Source organism: Lissotriton vulgaris, chromosome 1_1, assembly GCF_964263255.1.
Source record: "Lissotriton vulgaris chromosome 1_1, aLisVul1.2, whole genome shotgun sequence".
Classification (NCBI taxonomy): Eukaryota; Metazoa; Chordata; class Amphibia; order Caudata; family Salamandridae; genus Lissotriton; species Lissotriton vulgaris.
In genome coordinates this window covers 1,895,697,781-1,895,718,088 of record NC_141685.1, presented here as the reverse complement: position 1 = coordinate 1,895,718,088, position 20,308 = coordinate 1,895,697,781, and the positions used below count along the sequence as shown (strand labels likewise).

Genomic DNA, 20,308 nt, shown 5'->3' with positions numbered 1-20,308 from the left:
GGATTTACACCAAATTTGGAAGAAAGCTAGATCTAGGTCCAGAAAGAGTTCTTTATGTACTTTGGCATAAATCCATTCAATATTTTTTTTAGCAATTAATGCTAAAAACATTGAATATCTAGGGACGTCGAGCCTGGATGGGTCTGTTTGGCTGCCAACACCTCAACCAGGAAGTGGTGGCAGCCACCTTAGGAATCCAAAAGTTAAAGAAAAAAGCCTGTGCTTGTTGTTCTAACGCCTATCCCCGTACCCCCATCCCTAGGGGGAGCGGGGGTGGATGTGGTCAGGGGCATAGCTTCACTGTAGTGTATGGGGTGTCAGCCTGGCGATCCTACAACTTTTCCACACACAAATGTGAGAAAAAATTTGATTTATTTTTCCAGCTAAATTTGAGGTTTGCAAGGGAATAGGAAAACGTTGGTGTATCCACACAAGTCATACCTCCCTGGACTCACCCAGGTATCTAGTTTGCAGAAATTTCTGGTTTTGGTAGGTTTCCCTAGATGGCTACCGAGCCCGGGATCAAAAACCCAGGTGACTCCCTCTCAAAACAAGGTCTTTTTGAAATCGATAAATTTGATGTCGCCACAGTACGCTTCAGGCCGTTTCCTGTCACGTGCACTAGACCTACACACACAAGTAAGATACCATTTTTATTGGTAGACTTTGGTAAATGCTGGGTGTGTAGACGTTTGTGGCTCCACGCAGATTCCAGACATTTCCATCACAGATATGTGAGGATTTTTTTGTTTGTTTTTATTTTTTTTACAAAGTTTGAGGTTTGCAGGGTATTCTGGGTAGCAGAACATGATGAGAGCCACACAAGTCACCCTATGCTTGATTCCCATAGATGTCTAGTTTTCAAAAGTAATAGATTTGCTAGGTTTACTTAGGTGCCGGCAAAGCTATGGTCCAAAATCCACTGATCTGCACATTGCATAAAAAGGGTCAGTTTTCTTTGGAAAAATGTGATGTGTCCACGTTGTGTGTTGGGCCATTTCCTGTCACAGGCACTAGGCCTACCCACACAAGTGAGGTACCACTTGTATCGGGAGACTTAGGGGAACCCAGAATAGTAGAACAAGTGTTAATAATAATTGACTTTATTTGCATTTCTGCCTTCCAAATGTAAGACAATGTGTAAAAAAGAAGTAATTTTGTAAAATGTCCTCTAATACACATGCTTGTATGCATACCCACAATTTCGAAGATGTGCAAATAACCACTGCTTCTAAACTCTATATTTCGTTCCCATTTCAGAACTATATAGGTGTCCTTGGTACCTCTTTTTCACTCTTCATATTTTACCAAATGAATTGCTATATACCCGGTACACACTGAAAAACCATTGCAATACGCACCTGTTATTGGCTCTGGGTACCTCGGGTTCTTGGTGAAGCTACAAGTCCTGTATATCCCGCAACCATATTGGTCCAGCGGACGTAACGGTATATTGCTTTAAAAAAATCTGCCATACTTAGAAGAAGTTACAGGTGAAAAAGTAGGCACAAATGGCTGTTTTTTCCAACTCCAGTTTTATTATTTTTTTTAATCAATTGTTATTTTCTATAGAAAACCTTCAAGGATCTGCACAAGTGATCCCTTTCTGAATTTAGAATTTTGTCTACTTTTCAGAAATGTATAGTTCTCCGGGATCCATTATTGCTTTCACACCCATTTCTACTACTAACTGGAAGGAGGTTGAAAGCACATTAAATAGTAAATATGGGCTATGTCCCAGTAAAATACCAAAAATGTGTAGAAATTGTTGGTCTTCTTAGACATATCTGCCTGATCCTGAAAGCTTTCTTCCCATTTTTCCTTAAAACAAAAAATAACTGTATTTAGCCAATGGCTCCGTCCCCTCCAGGGAAATCCACAAACCTTGGGTATCTTTAGACTCCTAAAGATTTTGGAAGAAAAGGATGCCAATTTGGTGTGGATACCTTATGTGGACAAAAGGTTACAGGGGTCCAAGTGCGAACTACCCCAAATAGCCACAAAAAAAGGCTTATCACGGGGGAGGGAAGGGGGTGTGTGTGGGTGTGTGTGTGTGTGTGTGTGTGTGTGTAGGGAAGTGTGTGTGTGGGGGGGTGGGGGGGAGGGTGTGTCTGTGGGTGGGGGGAGGGAGGGGGGTGTGTGGGTATTTTTTCCATATCCATTTCCCAGTGCAAGATGGACAAAACACTTCTTGAATTACTTCACATCCTGTGTGGCACTATAATAGGGAAAATCCAATTGAACCTGGTTGTTTCTCAGTTATGCTTGTTTGATTATTGGCTCACTGGATTCATGTTCCTGCATAGTTTTCTCCTTTCTCTTCACCGTGGTGCTTAGCCTGGAGAGTTGGACGTTTTTTCTGGTCTCCGGTCTTTTCTTCCTGATGGAAATTATTTCCTAGATCAGTTCCATACTCCCGGCTTCATCCTGGTGTCTGGGTTTGTTTCTGGACATAGTAACCAATCTCTAAGCACCAAGAATAACTGCTCTTGACATGTACTGTGCATAACATTTGAAAGTACGACTTATTCAGAGTTTGATACCTTGGAGAAGTCGAGGACTAAAAAAGCAATCCCTTTAGGTTTGCCCAATAAGAGTCGTCGGATATGGATGTTTGGAATTTGCAATATTTTGTTTACAAAGGTAGAACCGAAAGTGCATATTTTATTTCTTTAGCAGAGTATTGCAGAACAGTAAATTATTCCTAACTAAGATCTTCCACAATTTTAGCAGAAGTATCTTCTTGTAACCTTGATGTCGGGTATTGTGTGAAGAGGTTAGACAAACATAAAACATTATTTTTTATATAGCTTAATGGTAATACACTCACCCTGATTACTAAGGGACACAAAGAAAATCTATGTCCAAATTGTCGTTCACATACCAGTAAATGTGTAGTATGATCTTAAATGACCAGCATGCTAATTTATTGACTGTTTTTTATCACAAGCGGTCTTTAAAAAGTTGTTTTAAATCTAGGTTTATGAGCAATGTGCACATCAAAACGTCTTAATGAGTAGTCCAGTATACATAGGCCCTCATCAATAGGCACTTTTATCTGGTCAACTAGATAAAATTTTAACGCAATATAGTATTAACTCTTTGGGTTTACCCAGCAGTTTGGGCTTGCCGGTTTGTATAGCGCGGGACTAATGTTGATTTGCAAATGACAAGTCTCCTTTAGTTATGTCACAGACCAGCTAAAATGATGATAGTGAATAGGTTCCAGTCACTCCGATTAATTTAGTTCCATCCATCAGTTCTTTGTGGTTCACCATAATTCTTGCAAGTATTCCCTTTCTTAACTGCCGTGGGACTAAAGCTTCACCCCGTTGATCTGCTCAAAAGAAACCATACAATTTGCAGTACAAAGTTTGTAAATATAGAGGTGGTCTCTGGTTCCAAAAACTGCAAGGAGGACATTAGGTTTCATGAGATACGTATTTTATGTTACTGTTTTTATCCCTTCTTGTTAAACTATGTCTTCTTTGAATCCTTCCGTCAATGCAATGTCTTGTAAAGCGCTCTGATACCCTCAGGTCTAGCTAGCGATATAAAAAAACTTCAAATAAATAATAAACACCAGTCATGGTACGCTTGTGTTCCTGTTTGGAGTTAAGGTGGCCTAGGAGTTCAAACTGGACTGTTCCTATTGGAGCAGCCCGAGGCGGATTTGCATATCGTTGGTCACCTTCTCTAATGGCTAAGGCAAGCTAACCAATAATGGCATGGAAAGAGTTCAAAGTAATTATTAGCGATTCAGATTATTTAAAGTATTTTCATACAGTACCATTTTGCTTGCCATTAAAGGGTGACATTTCTAAAATGTATGACCTCTTAAGTCTATTCTCAAATGTATGTGTGCTAGAATCCATGTTTGCTCCTACAGTATCACCTCTCTTGCTCATTTCTGTGTGGATATATTTCTCTGGATGTAGGAAGCCAGGAGGCATGATGAACGAAAAGGACTCATTATCTGAATAGTAATGTGTAAATTGTATGCCTCATTCAGATCAGCACGCTTAACGTTTTTCCTTAAATTTTGGGGGCTTCTTCAAAGTGAGAAATATCCAATATTTATATCTGTTGTTCAGATGCTTAGGTATGTTTAGGCAGTGTCCTCTTCTGATTAAGTCTAAAATAGCATATTAATGAAATGGTCTCTATCCTTGAACTCAGTATTAACTCCCACTCTTGAAATGCTATTCTGAATAAATTGGCTTACTAAGATTTGGCACTTTCATTTATGGAGGCGATTGCGAGCACTATTGTGTTTGATATTCCAAGGCAATCTTTAACATATGATTGAAAATTAATTTCACAGCTGCAAAATGAGTGGGGGCCTAGCACCTAGTAAGAGTACGGCCTATGTATCCAACCTGCCCTTCTCTCTGACCAACAATGATTTACACCGGGTAAGTACAGATATTTATAGATGAACGTTTGAGACAATATCCCACTTGACAGTTTTTATTCCTTCTGACCAGGCCCAAGCACATTCTGGCATTACCCCTGTACAATACCCAAATATCTGTAGTTTGTTTGAGATAGATGGCAGTGGGGAGGAGAGGGATGATGGTGTTCTATAACTACACTTTGTTGATCATAGGTCCCCATGTAATATTGTGAGCAAATCCTTAGGTGAAACTTTTTGCTTTTCACTTCTCTGATGCAGTTCAAGTTGCCTGTTTATGCCGCTTGTTATTCTGCTGTCAAACACACAAAAGGTGATGGAAGGATGCTTGCAATAGGTCTAACCACTGGCAATCGCTCGAGGCAGCATTTCAATCCATCGTTTTTTTGCCACCTCGGATTAGATTAGATTAGATTGCCATATGCAAATCAGTCTTGACCCTGCTCCCATAGGAACTGTCCAGCCCAAACCGCAAAATCAGATCCTTTCTGAACCAGAACACTAGCAACCCAAGACCAGTTTTACTTTGATTGGAGCTCCTAATTTGTTGTAGCTTGCTTGGTTCCAGTGGCACAGTGAGCAAGGAACTCATGTCTGGCCATGCCTTGGACCACTTAAGGCGGTACATCAAACACACATAAGGTGATGGAAGGTTCTTGCAACACTCCTAACCACTTGCGACAGCGCTGGCTGAATTTCAACCCATTGTTCTTTTGCCCACCATGACTCCTCAGATTGAACCGAACCATATGCAAATCAGTCTTGACCCAAATCTTACCAAGTGGATGCCTGGCATCTATGTCTCTTGTAAACAAAATGACCTTTAATTGTATTCTGAACACTGGGATCACATCACATATATTGTATATAAGTGCACCATTTACAAAATTCAGACTGGAAATTTCTTAGCATACATGTGTCCTGTAAATGCTATTTTAATTCTTGATGACTGCAATTTCTTATTTTTAAATAGACGTTTTATGTATAATTTATTACAGATTTTTTCCAAGTATGGGAAAGTTGTCAAGTAAGTAAGCATGCCCTTCTCTTTTCTGTTTAATACTCCCTGTAATAGGCATTCCCCTTCATTCATCTTTCCTCAACTAATCAATTTTTTCTGATGTGCACACACCTTTTATCTGTCCTGATGTTTCCTGATCTTTTCTTCTGCTTGAACATACTCGTTATTTGGACTCTAATATAAGATATACACATTTTGTAGAATAAGAGGTACACGCATTTAACATTACGGAGTGACACATAAAGGTAAATTTGGTTGTAAATGTAACTTTATGAATTCATTTATCTTTTCTGCTCCTTCCAGGAATCCACACAAGGATCCTTGGCAGACATTTATATGTTTTTAGAAGTCCAGATTTTTCTGCCAAGAGTGCAAAGAATTCCCCATTCTTTAATCCCAGGTACAGAGTAGGAAGTGTACATTCCAATTTGTGGTTTGTCTTGGAAGTTTGGGAGCGCCTACAAATATGCATCTTTCTGTCCACTTGCCACCATAGAATTGGTGAGAGATTTACTCCAGCGAAGGTCTGGAGTAACTCCCCTCACAGGACAGGAAGGGGAATGGATCACTTCCAAATTTGGCAGTAGCATAGAGATTAGGCTTTCTCCACAAAGAAGAATGTTTTCACTGCATAGGTGATAAAGAAGAAAAGATGCTAGTTTGAACAGTGCAGTCCATTCCACTTCTGCAGACTTCTCCACTATGGAGAAAGCTGTCCAAGATAGAGCACTTGGGTTGGGAATAGAAACCTGACATTGCTAGAATTATTTCCAGAAACCTGTGCCTAGAGCAGCGTTCCAGGAGTACTTCGAAGAATGTTTGTGAATTCTCAAAGCAGTAAGCCTGCACCTGTACTTTGAAATAAATGTATGGGTGCAGATGTAATTGTTGTTTTGTCAATTGGACTCCACTTTCGCGTTCTAGAGCATTTAAATCCCTTTACAGTAAAGTTTGATTGTGCATGTTTTAGGCACTGTGTGACCTAGTGCTGGAGCGCGCATGCGCTCCTCCGCAGCTTATTGTGATCGAGATGATTTTGGAAGGGGACTCGAAGCCCCGCCAATGAATTTTATCGGCTGGCATCATCATTTATGGTAAACACTGGCCTCCGGTTGAAAGTGAGGCTTTTTTGTTATCGCCCTGTCTCCTTTTGGCCCCGCCCAACCCGACTGGATCGTTTGCTGGTGGCGTTACACGCTCCTCAATGTATAGGCAGTGGGCACTATTTTTTTTAATTGAGCCGCACACTGCTCAGCAGCGGCGCTGCTTCCCACATGGTGTCCACACAAGCACAATGGCCCGAGGTGCACTCGCTGTGGTCACACACGTTCGCTGGCAGGAGGTGCACTCACTGTACCCGTTGTACACTGTGCGAAGACGCGCGCTTACTTTACATTAAGACCCGCTTCGTGGAGCAGACCCTTGTATCACTTGTTTTGTTATAGCGCGTAACTAGCTCAAGAGCGCTAGCAGCGACCTCCTATTCAATTAAAGTTTTAAAGGGTAACAAAAGATATGTTGTCATTTTGAGAGGCTGTGTCGTTTCTTTCCTCGCTTATGTTTTGATTTCACACCCTTGCGGCCGTTAGACTCCTCTTTCTATAGGAGTCACAGCTCCCTCCCTCGGCCTGCCCTCCATGGATTTTTGCAACCCCACCTTCCGCACTCCGCTGTCCGTGCATTGTGGTTTCTTGGCGAGTGTCCTTTCAGCGCCTTTGAAGCCCTTAGTCTCCTCTTTGTATCGGAGTCGCACCGCCCTCCCCCCGCCCGTACTCCGCTGTCCGTGCACTGTGGTTTCTTGGTGAGTGTCCTTTCAGTGTTTGTGTTTTATTTATTTATTTATTTATTTAAAGCCATGTCGTACAGTAGCGCGATTGCAGTGCAGCGTGGCTGAAAGTAAAACCAAAAAAGCACTGTAACGCGATCAACACTCACTGCATGATGGTGCTTTTTTTGGTCCCCTTTCAGCCAGGCTGCACAGCATCCACGCTGCTGTACAACATGGCTGAAATAACATTGACAAAGCCAATAGATCTTGCACAGGAAGTATCTTTCGGCTTCGCCAATGCTTGTTTTTCTGTACTCAACTTTTTGTTCTGGCTAGGTTTTAAGATGATGTGTCCATTTCGAATTGTCAACCGCGCTCTGCGTGCTGTGTTACGGCTAAGCCCAGTTCATTGAGGAAGATGCATCTGATTGGCAGTACCGGGCATTCAAATGGTGGGGCCTTTCAACCTATATACAACGATGGTGGGGCCTTGCAACCTATATACAATGTAAAGGCAAGCTGGCTCTCAGTTGTACTAATTCCTTCGGAAGCGATGCGTCCCAAAGAATATCACATCGTAGCCTAGGGTAATTAATGGCCATGGGGAAAATCCTATTGTCGGCTCATAGACTCGCTACATTTCGTATTAATGAGTTCATTCAGTAAACCCAAGCCTCTCAAAGATTTTATTGAGTAGTTCAGCAGTTTTTTTTAGGACAAAGGTTGATGAGATTATAGGACTGACAGCATGTTTCTCTTTGTACTTTGTTTTTAGTCATTTTTGATGGATTGGGCAAACTTGAGGATAATTATTCTTAATGCAAGGTTTCAACGTAAAGTAGCAGTTATTCTGTGTACTTGTTTTTTACTTGGGAACCTGATGCAAAATCACAGCACAGCTAAATGTACATATTTAGCTCTTTTGGCTAACTGGATGCATTGTTCTTGCCTATTTGTTATAGCAAGATTCCATCAATCTACGTCAGGGGCATATTCAAAGCAGGTAGGGCTCAAATGTCTAAAATAAAGAGCCTGACTTGAGTACATGCAAAGTGGGGTAAATGGGGAAATTTGCATTTCTATTCGTAGTTGTGCTGGCCACTATACGTTACAGAGCTTGTCCCTGATGCCGACAATTGCTCTGTATTTGAAGTTGACTAGCAGGCGGGTGACTCCTTTGACCATGCTAGTCCTTAAGACCGTTCTTCACCTGGCTACATTTGTCTAAAAACAGTCGATATTCCCGGTAGACTCTAACAAAGTTGGATGTATCCACTTTAACATTTTTCCTCCTACTGAACTGTCGTAGCGATTTGGCCAGTTCTGTAGTAGGGGATCTCTGTGTATAGTCATAATCTAGTGAATAGTCCCGCCCATGTGCGTGGACCCCGGCAATCAAAAATAATCTCTTAAGTTGTCAAAATAATGCAGAAACTGCAAAGACACTTAAGAGAGAATTTAAAGACAAATAATGCAGCCTATATCCACAGGCTACACTGTCCAGTACTTCAACTAGAAATTCCACCAAAAAACACCACACACAACACAGCCTGCCAGTTTCTACCATAGAGAAACTTGCCTCCCCCAGTCAAAGACTCTGGAATGATAGAGAGGAAGGTAGGGACAGACAAGCCCCATAGGCTGCCATTATGTGGCTTAAACAGGATACTGTGCCTTTAAGAGAACTTTCCAGAACTTCTCCCAGTATCCCAGAATGCATAGCAGGTCCCTCTACTTTCAGTTCTTTTTTCCGGCTCCTGCTTACAGGACCCTGGCATTGAGCTCTCCCTTGTTTCAAGGGTTTATTGGATATTTTGGCACTTTTGAGTTCTAAAAGTGTTTCAGTTTACTTTCTTGGTGTTCTCTTTCTCTGTTTTGTGCTGTTTTAGGCGTTTTAGGGCTCTAAAATGCCTGGCCTTTTTGATAAGTGCCCAGCATGTGGGAGGAAGAAGGCCAAGAGTGATCCCCATGATATCTGCATCGTCTGCCTCCCTGAAGATCATGTCCCTGAGGATTGTGTCATCTGCCAGCAGTTTACTGCTCGGACTCTGAGGGACAGACTGAAGATCAGGCTTTCTGGCCTTGAGGAGAGGCGTCTGCAGGTGGGTCTGGGCAGGCTGGGAAGGTTCCCTCTGCCTCTGCTGAGGCCTCTGGTGGGCTCCCCTGGGGCAGGAAGTCCAGCAAACGGTCCCGGTCTCCGTCGACGTCGATTGCATCGACGACGACGTCGAGAGGGATGACGGCGGTGTGCTCCCCTTCTCCCCGGGGCTCCGGGTCGAGACGGAGTGACGGCTCGACGTCTAGATCATGGAGAAGTCGCCGTCGAAGCCACCGTCGACGTCATCGTCTTCGTCGACGTCGAGGTCTTCCTATCGACGCCGAAGGTGGAGTGACAAGCATCGACGCTCGCCGTCGAGGCGACACCGTCGATCGCCGTCGAGGCGACACCGTCGATCGCCGTCGAAGCACCGGTCGACATCGAGGGGCTCCTCGACGTCGAGAGCATCAAGAAGACGGCGACGCTCGTCGTCGAAGACGGGACGCTCGCCGTCGCGGAGGCGGCGTACGACGTCGCGGAAGAAGAGGTCGACGTCGAGGGGTCGGCGTTCGACGCCGAGGAAAAGAGGGTCGACGTCGCGGAGGCGGCGTTCGACGCCGGAGTCAAGGAAGCGTCGTTCGACGCCAGAAAAGCGACGCTCTGCGTCGAGCAGAAAGCGGTCGGCGTCTAGGAGTCGTTCAGCCTCTCCAAAACGGCGCAAGAGGGATTCTAGTCCCAGAAGTCACGCTGCTTCTAGTGGAGGACGCAAGAGGAAGCGGTCACCTGCTGATGGGGCTGGCTCTCCGCCCCCTTCGCCTAAGGGATCACCGGGTTCGGTGTACTCTGAGGTGTACACACCATCTCGGCCTTGGACTCTGACTCCTCCTCCTGTTCCTAAGGAGGATCCTCCACCCAAACCTCCACTTCCTTCAGGCGACCCTCCACCACCTCCGGTCCCTCCGCATGGGCCCACCCCGCAGCCGAAGGTTCCTCCGCCGAGGTCCACTTCCCCACCGTCTTTGCCTGTTCCTCCTAAGGGGACCCCGAAAACGAAACCCCGTGAGGAGCCAAGGAAGACCCCGCCACGAAAACCGGCGGAGCGGCCACGGGCGGGCAGGTCTCGCTCTCGCTCTGGGAGAAGGGAGAGATCGCGACGCAGATCATCCACGAGGTCGAGACGCCGCCATAGGAGGCACGAATCTCGCTCACACACGAGGTCCTCTGGGACCAGGGACTATTCTCCTACCCTATCGGGGTCACCGGACACGAGAGTGTCCCCGATAGATGACCTGGTGGCGTTCCATGACGTCCTTTTAAGGGGCGCTGCGAAGTTGGGCATCTCCCTGACGGTGCCTACTCCGAAAACATCAGTCATTTTTGAGACTTTACATCAAAAACACCTGTCTCGTCCTCTCCTGCCTCTGGTGCCGGGCCTGGAGGAACCGGCTATGGCCCTGTTTCTCACCCCTGCGGTGACGAGGGCGGCTCCATCGAGGTTGCTGAAGAAGTACCGGGCTCCCGATTCGGATCCGGCCTTTCTGAGAACGGAACCCCCTCCTGACTCTGTCATTGTGACGGCGGCCCGCAAGCAGCATGCCACCACTCCGTCCTCCACGGTTCCCCCGGATAAGGAGTCCAGGTGGATGGATTCGGCGGGGAGGAAAGTCTGTGGAACTTCCGCTACCTCCATGAAAGCTGCGAGTGCCACGGCGCTGTTGGGCCGATACGACCGCGCCCTCTGGGACTCCCTCGAGCGGTTTGCAGAGCATTTACCTCGGGAGAAGCGTGAGGACTTCATGGAAATGCTGAGTGAGGGGATGCTGGTGGCGAACAAGATTATCAGCGCTGCAGCGGACTCTTCCCTGTTGGCTGCTCACGGATTTTGCCATGGAGTCAACCAACGACGCCACGCATGGCTCCGGCTTACGTCCCTGAAACCGGACGCACAGCAGAGGGTGGCCAACCTACCATTCTCCGGTGAGACCCTCTTCGGGAAGCATGCGGACGATGAGATGGCCCGCATGAAGGCGGAGGCCGAGACGCTAACTGCTGTGGGCCTGGAGAAGCCTAAAGAGACCAAGAAGACGTACCGCCCTTTCCAACGGCGGTTCGGCGGGCAAGGCCGAGGACGGGGCCAGGCTTCGGGGCAATCGCAACAGCAACACCAGTTCCATAAGTTGTTCCAGAAGCGCCAGAAGGGCAGAGGAGGCCAGCAGTCGGCTCCAGCGCCCAAGGGCCAGGCTGGGTCTAGGCCCTAGGAACCTACTTCCCCCGGATCTGTTACCCACTCCGGTAGGGGGAAGCATTCATTTTTTTCTGGCAGAGTGGAGAAAAATTACTCTGGACAAGTGGGTGCTGAATATTGTTTGCAATGGATACAGTCTTCGGTTCACCAGCCCTCCTCCAGCAATTCCCCCGGTCAGCTCGCAGTTTCAGCTGCGCGAGCTTCAGGCGGAAGCGGATATCCTGTTGAGGAAAAGGGCTATAGAAGACGTACCTCTGTCTCAGAGAGGAAGAGGACTGTACTCCAGGTTCTTTCTGGTTCGCAAGAAGGACAAGAACGAGTTCAGGCCCATTCTGGACTTGCGGCAGGCAAACAAATGGATTCGCAGGGAAAGGTTTCGCATGCTGTCGTTGCATCAGATTTACCCTCAGTTGCAACAGGGAGACTGGCTATGCGCTATAGACCTACAGGATGCTTACTTCCATGTGCCCATTGCACACAAACACAGGAAGTTCCTGCGGTTCCAAGTCGGCACCAATCACTATCAACACACATTACTCCCATTCGGACTGAAGTCTGCGCCGAGAACATTCTCGAAGTGCATGGCGGTGGTAGCAGCACATCTGAGGAAGAACAAGGTGTTCGTCTACCCGTACTTGGACGATTGGTTGATCAAGGCATCCTCCTTCTCGGAAGCGCGAGCACACTTCCAGAAGACGTGCGTTCTCTTGAACAAGGTGGGGCTGCACATCAACATGGCCAAGTCTGTCCCGACTCCGGTCCAATGCATACAGTACCTGGGAGCCTCCATCAATACGCTGTCAGCAAGCGTGTCTCCTTCGGAAGAGCGACGATTATCACTCCTTCGGAAGGCTCAGGCTCTTATGACAACTCCATCTACAACAGTGAGGACGGTGTCTTCTCTACTGGGATCGATGGCCTCTTGTATCTTCCTGACGCCACACGCACGGCTGCACATGAGACCACTGCAGGAGTGCTTGGAGGACCAGTGGGATCAGAGGAAAGGATCTTGGGACGACAAGATTCGACTGTCGCTGCATGCTCTTCAGTCTCTGAAGTGGTGGTGTTCGGCGGAGAATCTCCTCAGAGGGTTTCCCTTTCACAAGGACATTCCCACGCAGACTGTCGTGACGGATGCTTCTCTCCTGGGATGGGGAGCGCACTCCGGGACTCTACAGATTCAAGGAACGTGGTCGCCGATGGAGGCCATGTATCACATCAATTTCCTGGAACTCAGGGCTGTTCACTTGGCACTGGAAGCCTTTCTTCCGTACTTCCATACCAACTCTCTGCTTGTACAGACGGACAATACCACCACGATGTATTACCTCAACAAGCAGGGGGGCTCGAGATCACGCACTCTGTCACAGGAGGCGCAGACGATCTGGCACTGGCTCCTAGCCAGAGGACTGACGATAACGGCCACCCATCTGCCAGGTGTGCAGAATGTTCAGGCAGACGCACTGAGCAGACTGGTTCAGGAAAACCACGAATGGGTCATAAACGACGAAGTACTAGGAGAAGTCTTCGCAAGGTGGAGAACTCCAGACGTAGATTTGTTCGCCACCGCCGAAAACAGCAAGTGCAGAAACTTCGCCTCCAGGTACTTCCAGCAAGGGACGCTGGGGAATGCGTTATGGATCAACTGGACGAACAGCTTTCTGTACGCCTTTCCTCCCATTCCCCTGATTCCGGCGGTGCTCATCAAGCTGGCCCGGTCCAATGCTCGGATGATACTCATTGCCCCGGAGTGGCCCAGGCAGTGGTGGTTCACGGACCTACTTCACCGGTCTCTCCTTCCTCACATTCGGTTGCCGTGCAGGCCGGACCTTCTCACGAAGTTCGGGGGACGGATGTTACACCCCAGCCTCTCGTCTTTGAGTTTGGCGGCATGGCTCCTGAGATAGTGCAATATGGCTATCTGAATCTGCCCGATGATTGCATGGACATACTGAAGGAGTCTAAGAGACCTTCCACTCGGACTTCATATGCTTACAAGTGGAAGAGGTTTTGTATCTGGTGCCAGTCTAAGAACCATGATCCTACGACCTGTAAGGAAGATGTCATCCTTCCTTACCTTTTACATTTGGCGCAGTCTGGCCTTAATGTGCATTCCATTAAGGTTCATCTGGCTGCATTGACTGCCTACAGGAAATGCCCTTCACAGACTTCCTTTTTCCAGATCCCTGTGATCAAAGATTTTCTGGAAGGATTGAAGAAAGTATTCCCTCCTGTCAGGCTTCCATCGCCTTCATGGGAATTGAATGTGGTGCTGTCCAGATTGATGAAGGAACCTTTTGAACCTATTCATAAGGCTTCGTTGCAGCACCTGTCCTGGAAGGCGGCGTTCCTCGTGGCCATTACATCGGCCCGCAGGGTGAGTGAAATTCAGGCGTTGTGTTGTTATGAACCTTATACTGTATTTCATGCTGCTAAGGTTGTTATGCGTACTCACCCTAAATTTCTTCCCAAGGTTATTTCTGATTTTCATGTCAACCAGACTATAACTTTGCCTACGTTTTTTCAGAACCCTTCATCCCCAGCGGAGAGGTCTTTCCATTCCCTGGATGTTAGGAGGGTGTTGAAATTTTATCTGGATAAAACCAAAGATATTCGTAGGTCTGACCAGTTGTTCATCAATTATGGATCGGTCAGGACGGGTCTTGCGACCTCTAAGCAGTCCATCTCTAGGTGGATTGTGTCCTGCATACAATTGTGTTACCAAAAGGCTAATAAGACCTTAGGAGGTAAGCCTAAGGCTCATTCCACCAGGGGCAAAGCTGCCACGACGGCTCTGCTCCGTAACGTGCCGATTGCTGAAATCTGCAAGGCAGCCACTTGGAAGTCGGTTCATACCTTTGCTAAGCATTACTGCCTGGATACTGACGCCAGGGCAGACGCTCAGGTTGGGCAGGCTTCGCTGCGGAATTTGTTCGCACAGTAGTGGCGTTATGTGTTTATTCTCCACCGCCGCTTTGGTGTGGGGATGGGCTTGCCATTCTATTCACTAGATTATGACTATACACAGAGATCCCCTACTACAGAAGGAGTAGTTTCTGTCCTGTAACTCCAGTTCTGTAGTAGGGGGTATCTCTGTTATAGTCATAAGCGCCCGCCCTCCTCCCCGGTGGAGATATTTCATCATGTAAAGAATGCGACAGGTCTGGCGTGCTTCGCCTTCAAAAAGAACGGAAAGTAGAGGGACCTGCTATGCATTCTGGGATACTGGGAGAAGTTCTGGAAAGTTCTCTTAAAGGCACAGTATCCTGTTTAAGCCACATAATGGCAGCCTATGGGGCTTGTCTGTCCCTACCTTCCTCTCTATCATTCCAGAGTCTTTGACTGGGGGAGGCAAGTTTCTCTATGGTAGAAACTGGCAGGCTGTGTTGTGTGTGGTGTTTTTTGGTGGAATTTCTAGTTGAAGTACTGGACAGTGTAGCCTGTGGATATAGGCTGCATTATTTGTCTTTAAATTCTCTCTTAAGTGTCTTTGCAGTTTCTGCATTATTTTGACAATTTAAGAGATTATTTTTGATTGCCGGGGTCCACGCACATGGGCGGGACTATTCACTAGATTATGACTATAACAGAGATACCCCTACTACAGAACTGGAGTTACAGGGCAGAAACTACTCCTACTCTTCCTCTGAATTATCCAATACTGTCATCTTGTAAGTTTATTTTAAGATGATTCCACAAAAATGTTGTACCTCCCCAGCATATTTGTCCGAATACATAATTTCTTTGGCTCGGGGTACCTATTGGTATCAGCCCTCGGGCACCTGTCAATGGCCATATGGGTTGAATACTAAAGTCAGCAAGGTACATACCATCCTCATGAAATATCTGTGAGAATCCTTATATCCTCTTTATTAGCCACTTATATGTAAATGGCTCTACTGGCTCTGGAGACGAATATCACATGATTGATGACTTGCCACTGTTTAGGATGTTGTTTCTAGGGGCAGAAATAGGCCTCATGCAGGTGAGTACAAGCGTCATTGTCCCAATTTAAAATCCGATCGGTATGATGGTATAGTTGCTGTTCCTCTGCAACTGTTACACAGCTGCTGAAGTTTTCAGAAGCCGCTACACTGGTACATTATGTAGGCAGGGTAAAGCTTTACTTGTATTGTTAATTTTACTGTATTATGTAAGAGGCTGGTGTGCATGAGTGCAGTGGGAATTGATTACAGCTGGAAAGATCTTGTCAACTTCTCAATAAACAAAGGATTTGTAATTTTTCCAATTCGAGGATATCTAACCCACAAATGTGAACAAAAACATGCAAACCACAAAATCTAGGTGCCTGTTAACCCATAAAACTCGGAGGGGAATAATGCCACCCATACTGCTGACCAAAAGAGAACTTAAAGCTAATACACAACAATACTAACTCACAAGTTCCTGATTGATAATAACAGTTCACCACACTTACTGAACAACACTTACCATTACAAGTAACTTTTCAACAAAAAAACCTGCACAAGAAAGCAGATGAATACCCTCTTCCGCGTAAGTGATGTTCTGAGTCCATCCAATACAGTCTCCAGTTTGTGGTAAATACAAGAGACCAGGGAATGAAGGTACCCAACTTCAACAGACCTGTGTGGCCATACTAACTACAATATTTACGAAACAGATATCATAACTGTGCAGCTAACAGCAATTAAAGAGTCTTCCCTCGAGCCACATACTCTCCCAAATCAAACCACATATTTCACAGCAAAACATGGAACTTCATGGTGTATGTTAACCCTCTGCATGTTCTGCCCACATAACAACTGAATGTCAATCATCTTTTAACTTAACAAAACACACCTTTCTTTGACCTGCATGTCTTCCAGCACATACTCCTACCTGCTTGGGGAAAGCAACTGCAAAATACAAACTTATTTTGTTGCTAACGCATGCAATCATCATGCTGCATATACAAATGTATATCTCAAAGCTTCATTAACTTAACATTATAGAACTAAGCACAAATGAGAGTTGGGCCAAGATGCAGTGTTTCAACTATTCACACCAAGGCCTTTTTACCAAAGCAGTTCATGTCACCTTGCACATAGAGCCCCCTAATAACTACATTGTGTCATTTTCCTTCGTAAATGCTGGTTTCTGATTCGTTAGTAGGCTTGGTGGTCCCTCCTTAGTACCGCCTTTACTTCATTTGTTACCTCTCATGAGGACTGGCCCTTTTACTTCGGTTGGCACACTGTACGTCTTATTTACTTTGTAGGCACTATTTTCTTTAATGGTTTTTCCTACTGCAGGCACTACATGCTATCTCTCAACATTCAGCGCGCCCTGCACGCTTACACGGGGCTCTTTTACAAAAAGAAAGCATTTGTTTGTCAACTTGACAACCAAATGCTTTTTTGGAAAAAGCGCCCCATACTGCGCTTTAACTTTAAAAGCGGCCGCAGACCTTTCTTTAGACACAGCTCATCTAAAGAAAGAGGCGTAGCCTCTATTAACGTGAAAGCGCAGCATGGGACGCTTGTAAACAACAAGCATTTGCAATCCAATAGGTCTTACATTGTAGAAACTTTGACCTATTGGTATTGTAAATGACAATACCTTTTATTATTGCAGTTTTTAAAAAAACACAAATAAAAAACGTTGTCGTTCACAATGCCAATAGCTCAAAATCTCATAATTGCGAGATCTATTGCATTGCAAATGCTTGTTTATGTATGTTGTAGCTGTTCTTTCTTGTCTGTTGCTTGTTCCAGTGCCTTCTACATCAATTCTTCATTTGGTCCCCTTCCTTTGCTCTTATCCATTCTCCTAGGTGACCGCAGAGCCTGTGATACCTTGTGAGTCACTGTCACATGAATACCCCCGTTGTGGGGCCATATTTGCGCCTGGATCCTACGTTACCTTGGGATGCATTTTAAGATACATAGAGCTGCATTTTTAGTATTATTCAAGGGAGTGGATCCCTAGAATGTTTGTGAGAAGTGAAGGGAAGTACTGACCTGCATATGAGAAGCCCCATCTTCCTTTTTTTGAGATTCATCTAAAAGGTTTTAAGGAGGAGTATATTTTTGTTCCGCAGTTGCAATCAAGGCTAGTAGATCGAAGGTCTTGGAGTTAGCTAGAGTGGGGCTAAAAGCATGTATGATTTTGAAGAGAAGATGGCCTAATTTGAAGAGGATGCAGTTTCTGATCAGAAAGCAGTGTAGAATAATGGGTTTCTTCTGTCTAAATCAACAATCAGATCAACAACATATTTGGCTGCTTGGAGCATGTCCATAAAGAGTGAGTTACTTTAGTCAATTCCTGCTATTAACATTTGCTCACATCACCAGAGCTCTCTATGAACAGCAAATGTATAGCCTAGATGTTATATCCTGTCAGACAGCTGAAACTGTCAATTGATGATGAGGGTGAAGATAATAAGAGGTTGGATTAAAGACCGTACTATCATGCTTCTTTTTTTGCAAATATTAGGAGTTGAGTCTTGGATATTCAGTTACAAGTTGACCGCTAAAACATATCTTTAAAAAAAGACCACATTTCCATGTCACACCGGTGGCAAACTCATCTTTGTTTGATGTTCCTCTAATCTTCTCTGCTGTCAGTGGTCCTCACAGCCAGTAAACCTCCCTAACCAATAGTATGATGTTTCCACTCCCCCCAGACGCGTTTTTTCTATTTGTCCTCTTTCACCACCAGGTGCAACCCCAGGTCCCTTTGTTCAGCCCTCTTATCCTATCAGGAGAACCATAGGTATACTGAGCCCTCGAAGAATTTAGCGACCCTTCAGATCTTAACCCGTTCCAATCCATGTTTCCAATGTCCAGGTCTGGTGTAATCGTAGAACGTTCAGGCCAACGTTCCTCTGTGGCTCTTTAGCTTTTCCAAATTCACTCCTCTCCTGATATGCTACCCCTATCCATGTGATCAAAAGCTGTCATACCTTAAATCTTTTTGCAGGGGTAGCATGTGTTTCCATCTTTAAAATGTGCATTGTAGAATCGAGCCACTAATATTTTGTGGGGATGCCTTAGATAACCATTTTCTACACATTTCGCACCTTGTTAACAGTATCAGATAGATCAACAAGTTACTATTGCTCATCTTCACAGTTTTACCCATTCTCCTAAAATAATTAATCCAAGGCTTACCTTGAAATCTACTTGGAGGATATTGGTTATTGTCTTACCCACATCTTCCCAATATTGCTGTATCCTGGGTCACTGCATAAACTTATGAATATCATCAGCCTTTTCTAAACCACACTTCATATAGTGTACAACATTTTTTCCCCCAGCTTCGAAATCATTTTAGGTGTTCAAAACACTCTGTGAATGGAGAAAAGATGGTTCCTTCTTAAATAGGCAAGTTTTACCATGCTATAAAGTGTATGCATTGATACTTGCCATAAATCTTTGATCTGTATCCAGTTCAAAGTGCCCAGCGATAATATACAGTATCAGTCAGTACTACTGTGAGACCTCTTTCTTCATTGAGTTCACTTTTAGCAATTGTTCTTCCAGCTCGTTAGCAGTCGAGACTCCGGCCCATCTTTTTAATTGGAGAAATATAAAGCTGGAGCTGTTCCCCCAGGCCCACCTCGATAAGGTATCCCTGGTGAGAAGCTTGCCACCCTGTAGCAACTGGCCCCCATTTTGTATGCCTGTCTCCTCAATTGGAGTTGCTAACATATCCCCCAAACACTGTGGGGTACCCAGAGATTCCCAGACATGCTCAAACCTACTATAATATGGGAGCTTTGTGGCCTGTCTTATTTTATACCATAGAAAGGCCATTGCCTGCAAGACTTTTAAACTCACTTTCTTGTAAAAGGTCACGTCCCTAAACTTATACAAGAAGTGAGTTTCACCCCCTCTTATATCTTTCAACATTGCCCTAAACAGGCAGCCTAAGCTGGGACCATCTGGGTTGTTGAGTAAACTCCTACAGTTTATGTTTGCTGAAAAGCCCATGTATAAAGCTTAAAGTCCGGCAAAGAGACCCTGCCCTTATCCCGTCTCCTGCGAAGCTTCTTCCAGGAGATCCTTGCACCCTTTGACGCCCAAATAAAAGTATTGACTTTCCCTTGCAGTTTTTCCAACCACTCTTTCTTAAAATGCTGGGGCATTGTGTTGAAAAGAAAAGTACATTTTGGCAAGATGGTAATTTTTACCCATTAGTTCTACCAAAGCTTGTTTGTGGCAGTTGGGACCAGCTCATCAGTTTACTTGTCTCCGCAAACACCTTTTTAAAATTGGGTTCTGCAATCTTATCTAAATCTTGTGTGACTTTAATTCCAAGGTGTTTCATGTCTCTTTTTTTGCAGATTCTCCCCCTCTACATTCCACACAGTTATTTCAGTTTTTGAGGGATTCGTTAAATGACCCAACACATCCCCAAAATCTGCTATCAACTGCTTAATGGCTGGGAGGGCCGTTTGTAAATCTAGTGTATAGATCAGCAAGTCGTCAGCATAGAGAGAGACTTAAGAGAGATGTTTTCCCCAAATGTCATATCTTAAAGGACTTACTGCACTTTCTTTTCTAAGCTTACATGCAAGTGGTTCAATATATAAGTTGAATAGTAGTGGAAATAGCGGACAGCCCTGCTTTGTGTTCCTTGTTATTTTAAACTCTGTTGTTAATCTGCCTTTTAAAAGAATTCTGGCCAAGGAGTTCTTACCAATCAACTGAACTATCCTGCAGAATTTAGCCCCTAAATTATAGTGTTTTAAGGTCATGTAAGACCTGTTAACTCCGCCGAAGCCTTTAGTAGCATTCAACATCAGGATAGCAAGTGGAACCTTAGAAGTGGTGGCAAGACCTATTGAACCAATTAAC

The 20,308-nt window shown here is 45.1% G+C and overlaps 1 protein-coding gene across 2 annotated transcripts in view; it reads left to right on the top strand.

The window, feature by feature from the left end:
• ZCRB1 (zinc finger CCHC-type and RNA binding motif containing 1) overlaps positions 1-20,308 on the top strand; it is a 182,953-nt gene that overhangs the window by 89,204 nt on the left and 73,441 nt on the right. For both annotated transcript variants that reach the window (XM_086919498.1, XM_086919499.1), the window contains exons 3-4: positions 4,325-4,415; positions 5,413-5,441. In XM_086919498.1, coding sequence (XP_086775624.1) covers positions 4,332-4,415; positions 5,413-5,441 — 113 coding nt within the window. In that variant the 5' untranslated portion in view covers positions 4,325-4,331. The remainder of the gene's footprint in view (positions 1-4,324; positions 4,416-5,412; positions 5,442-20,308) is intronic.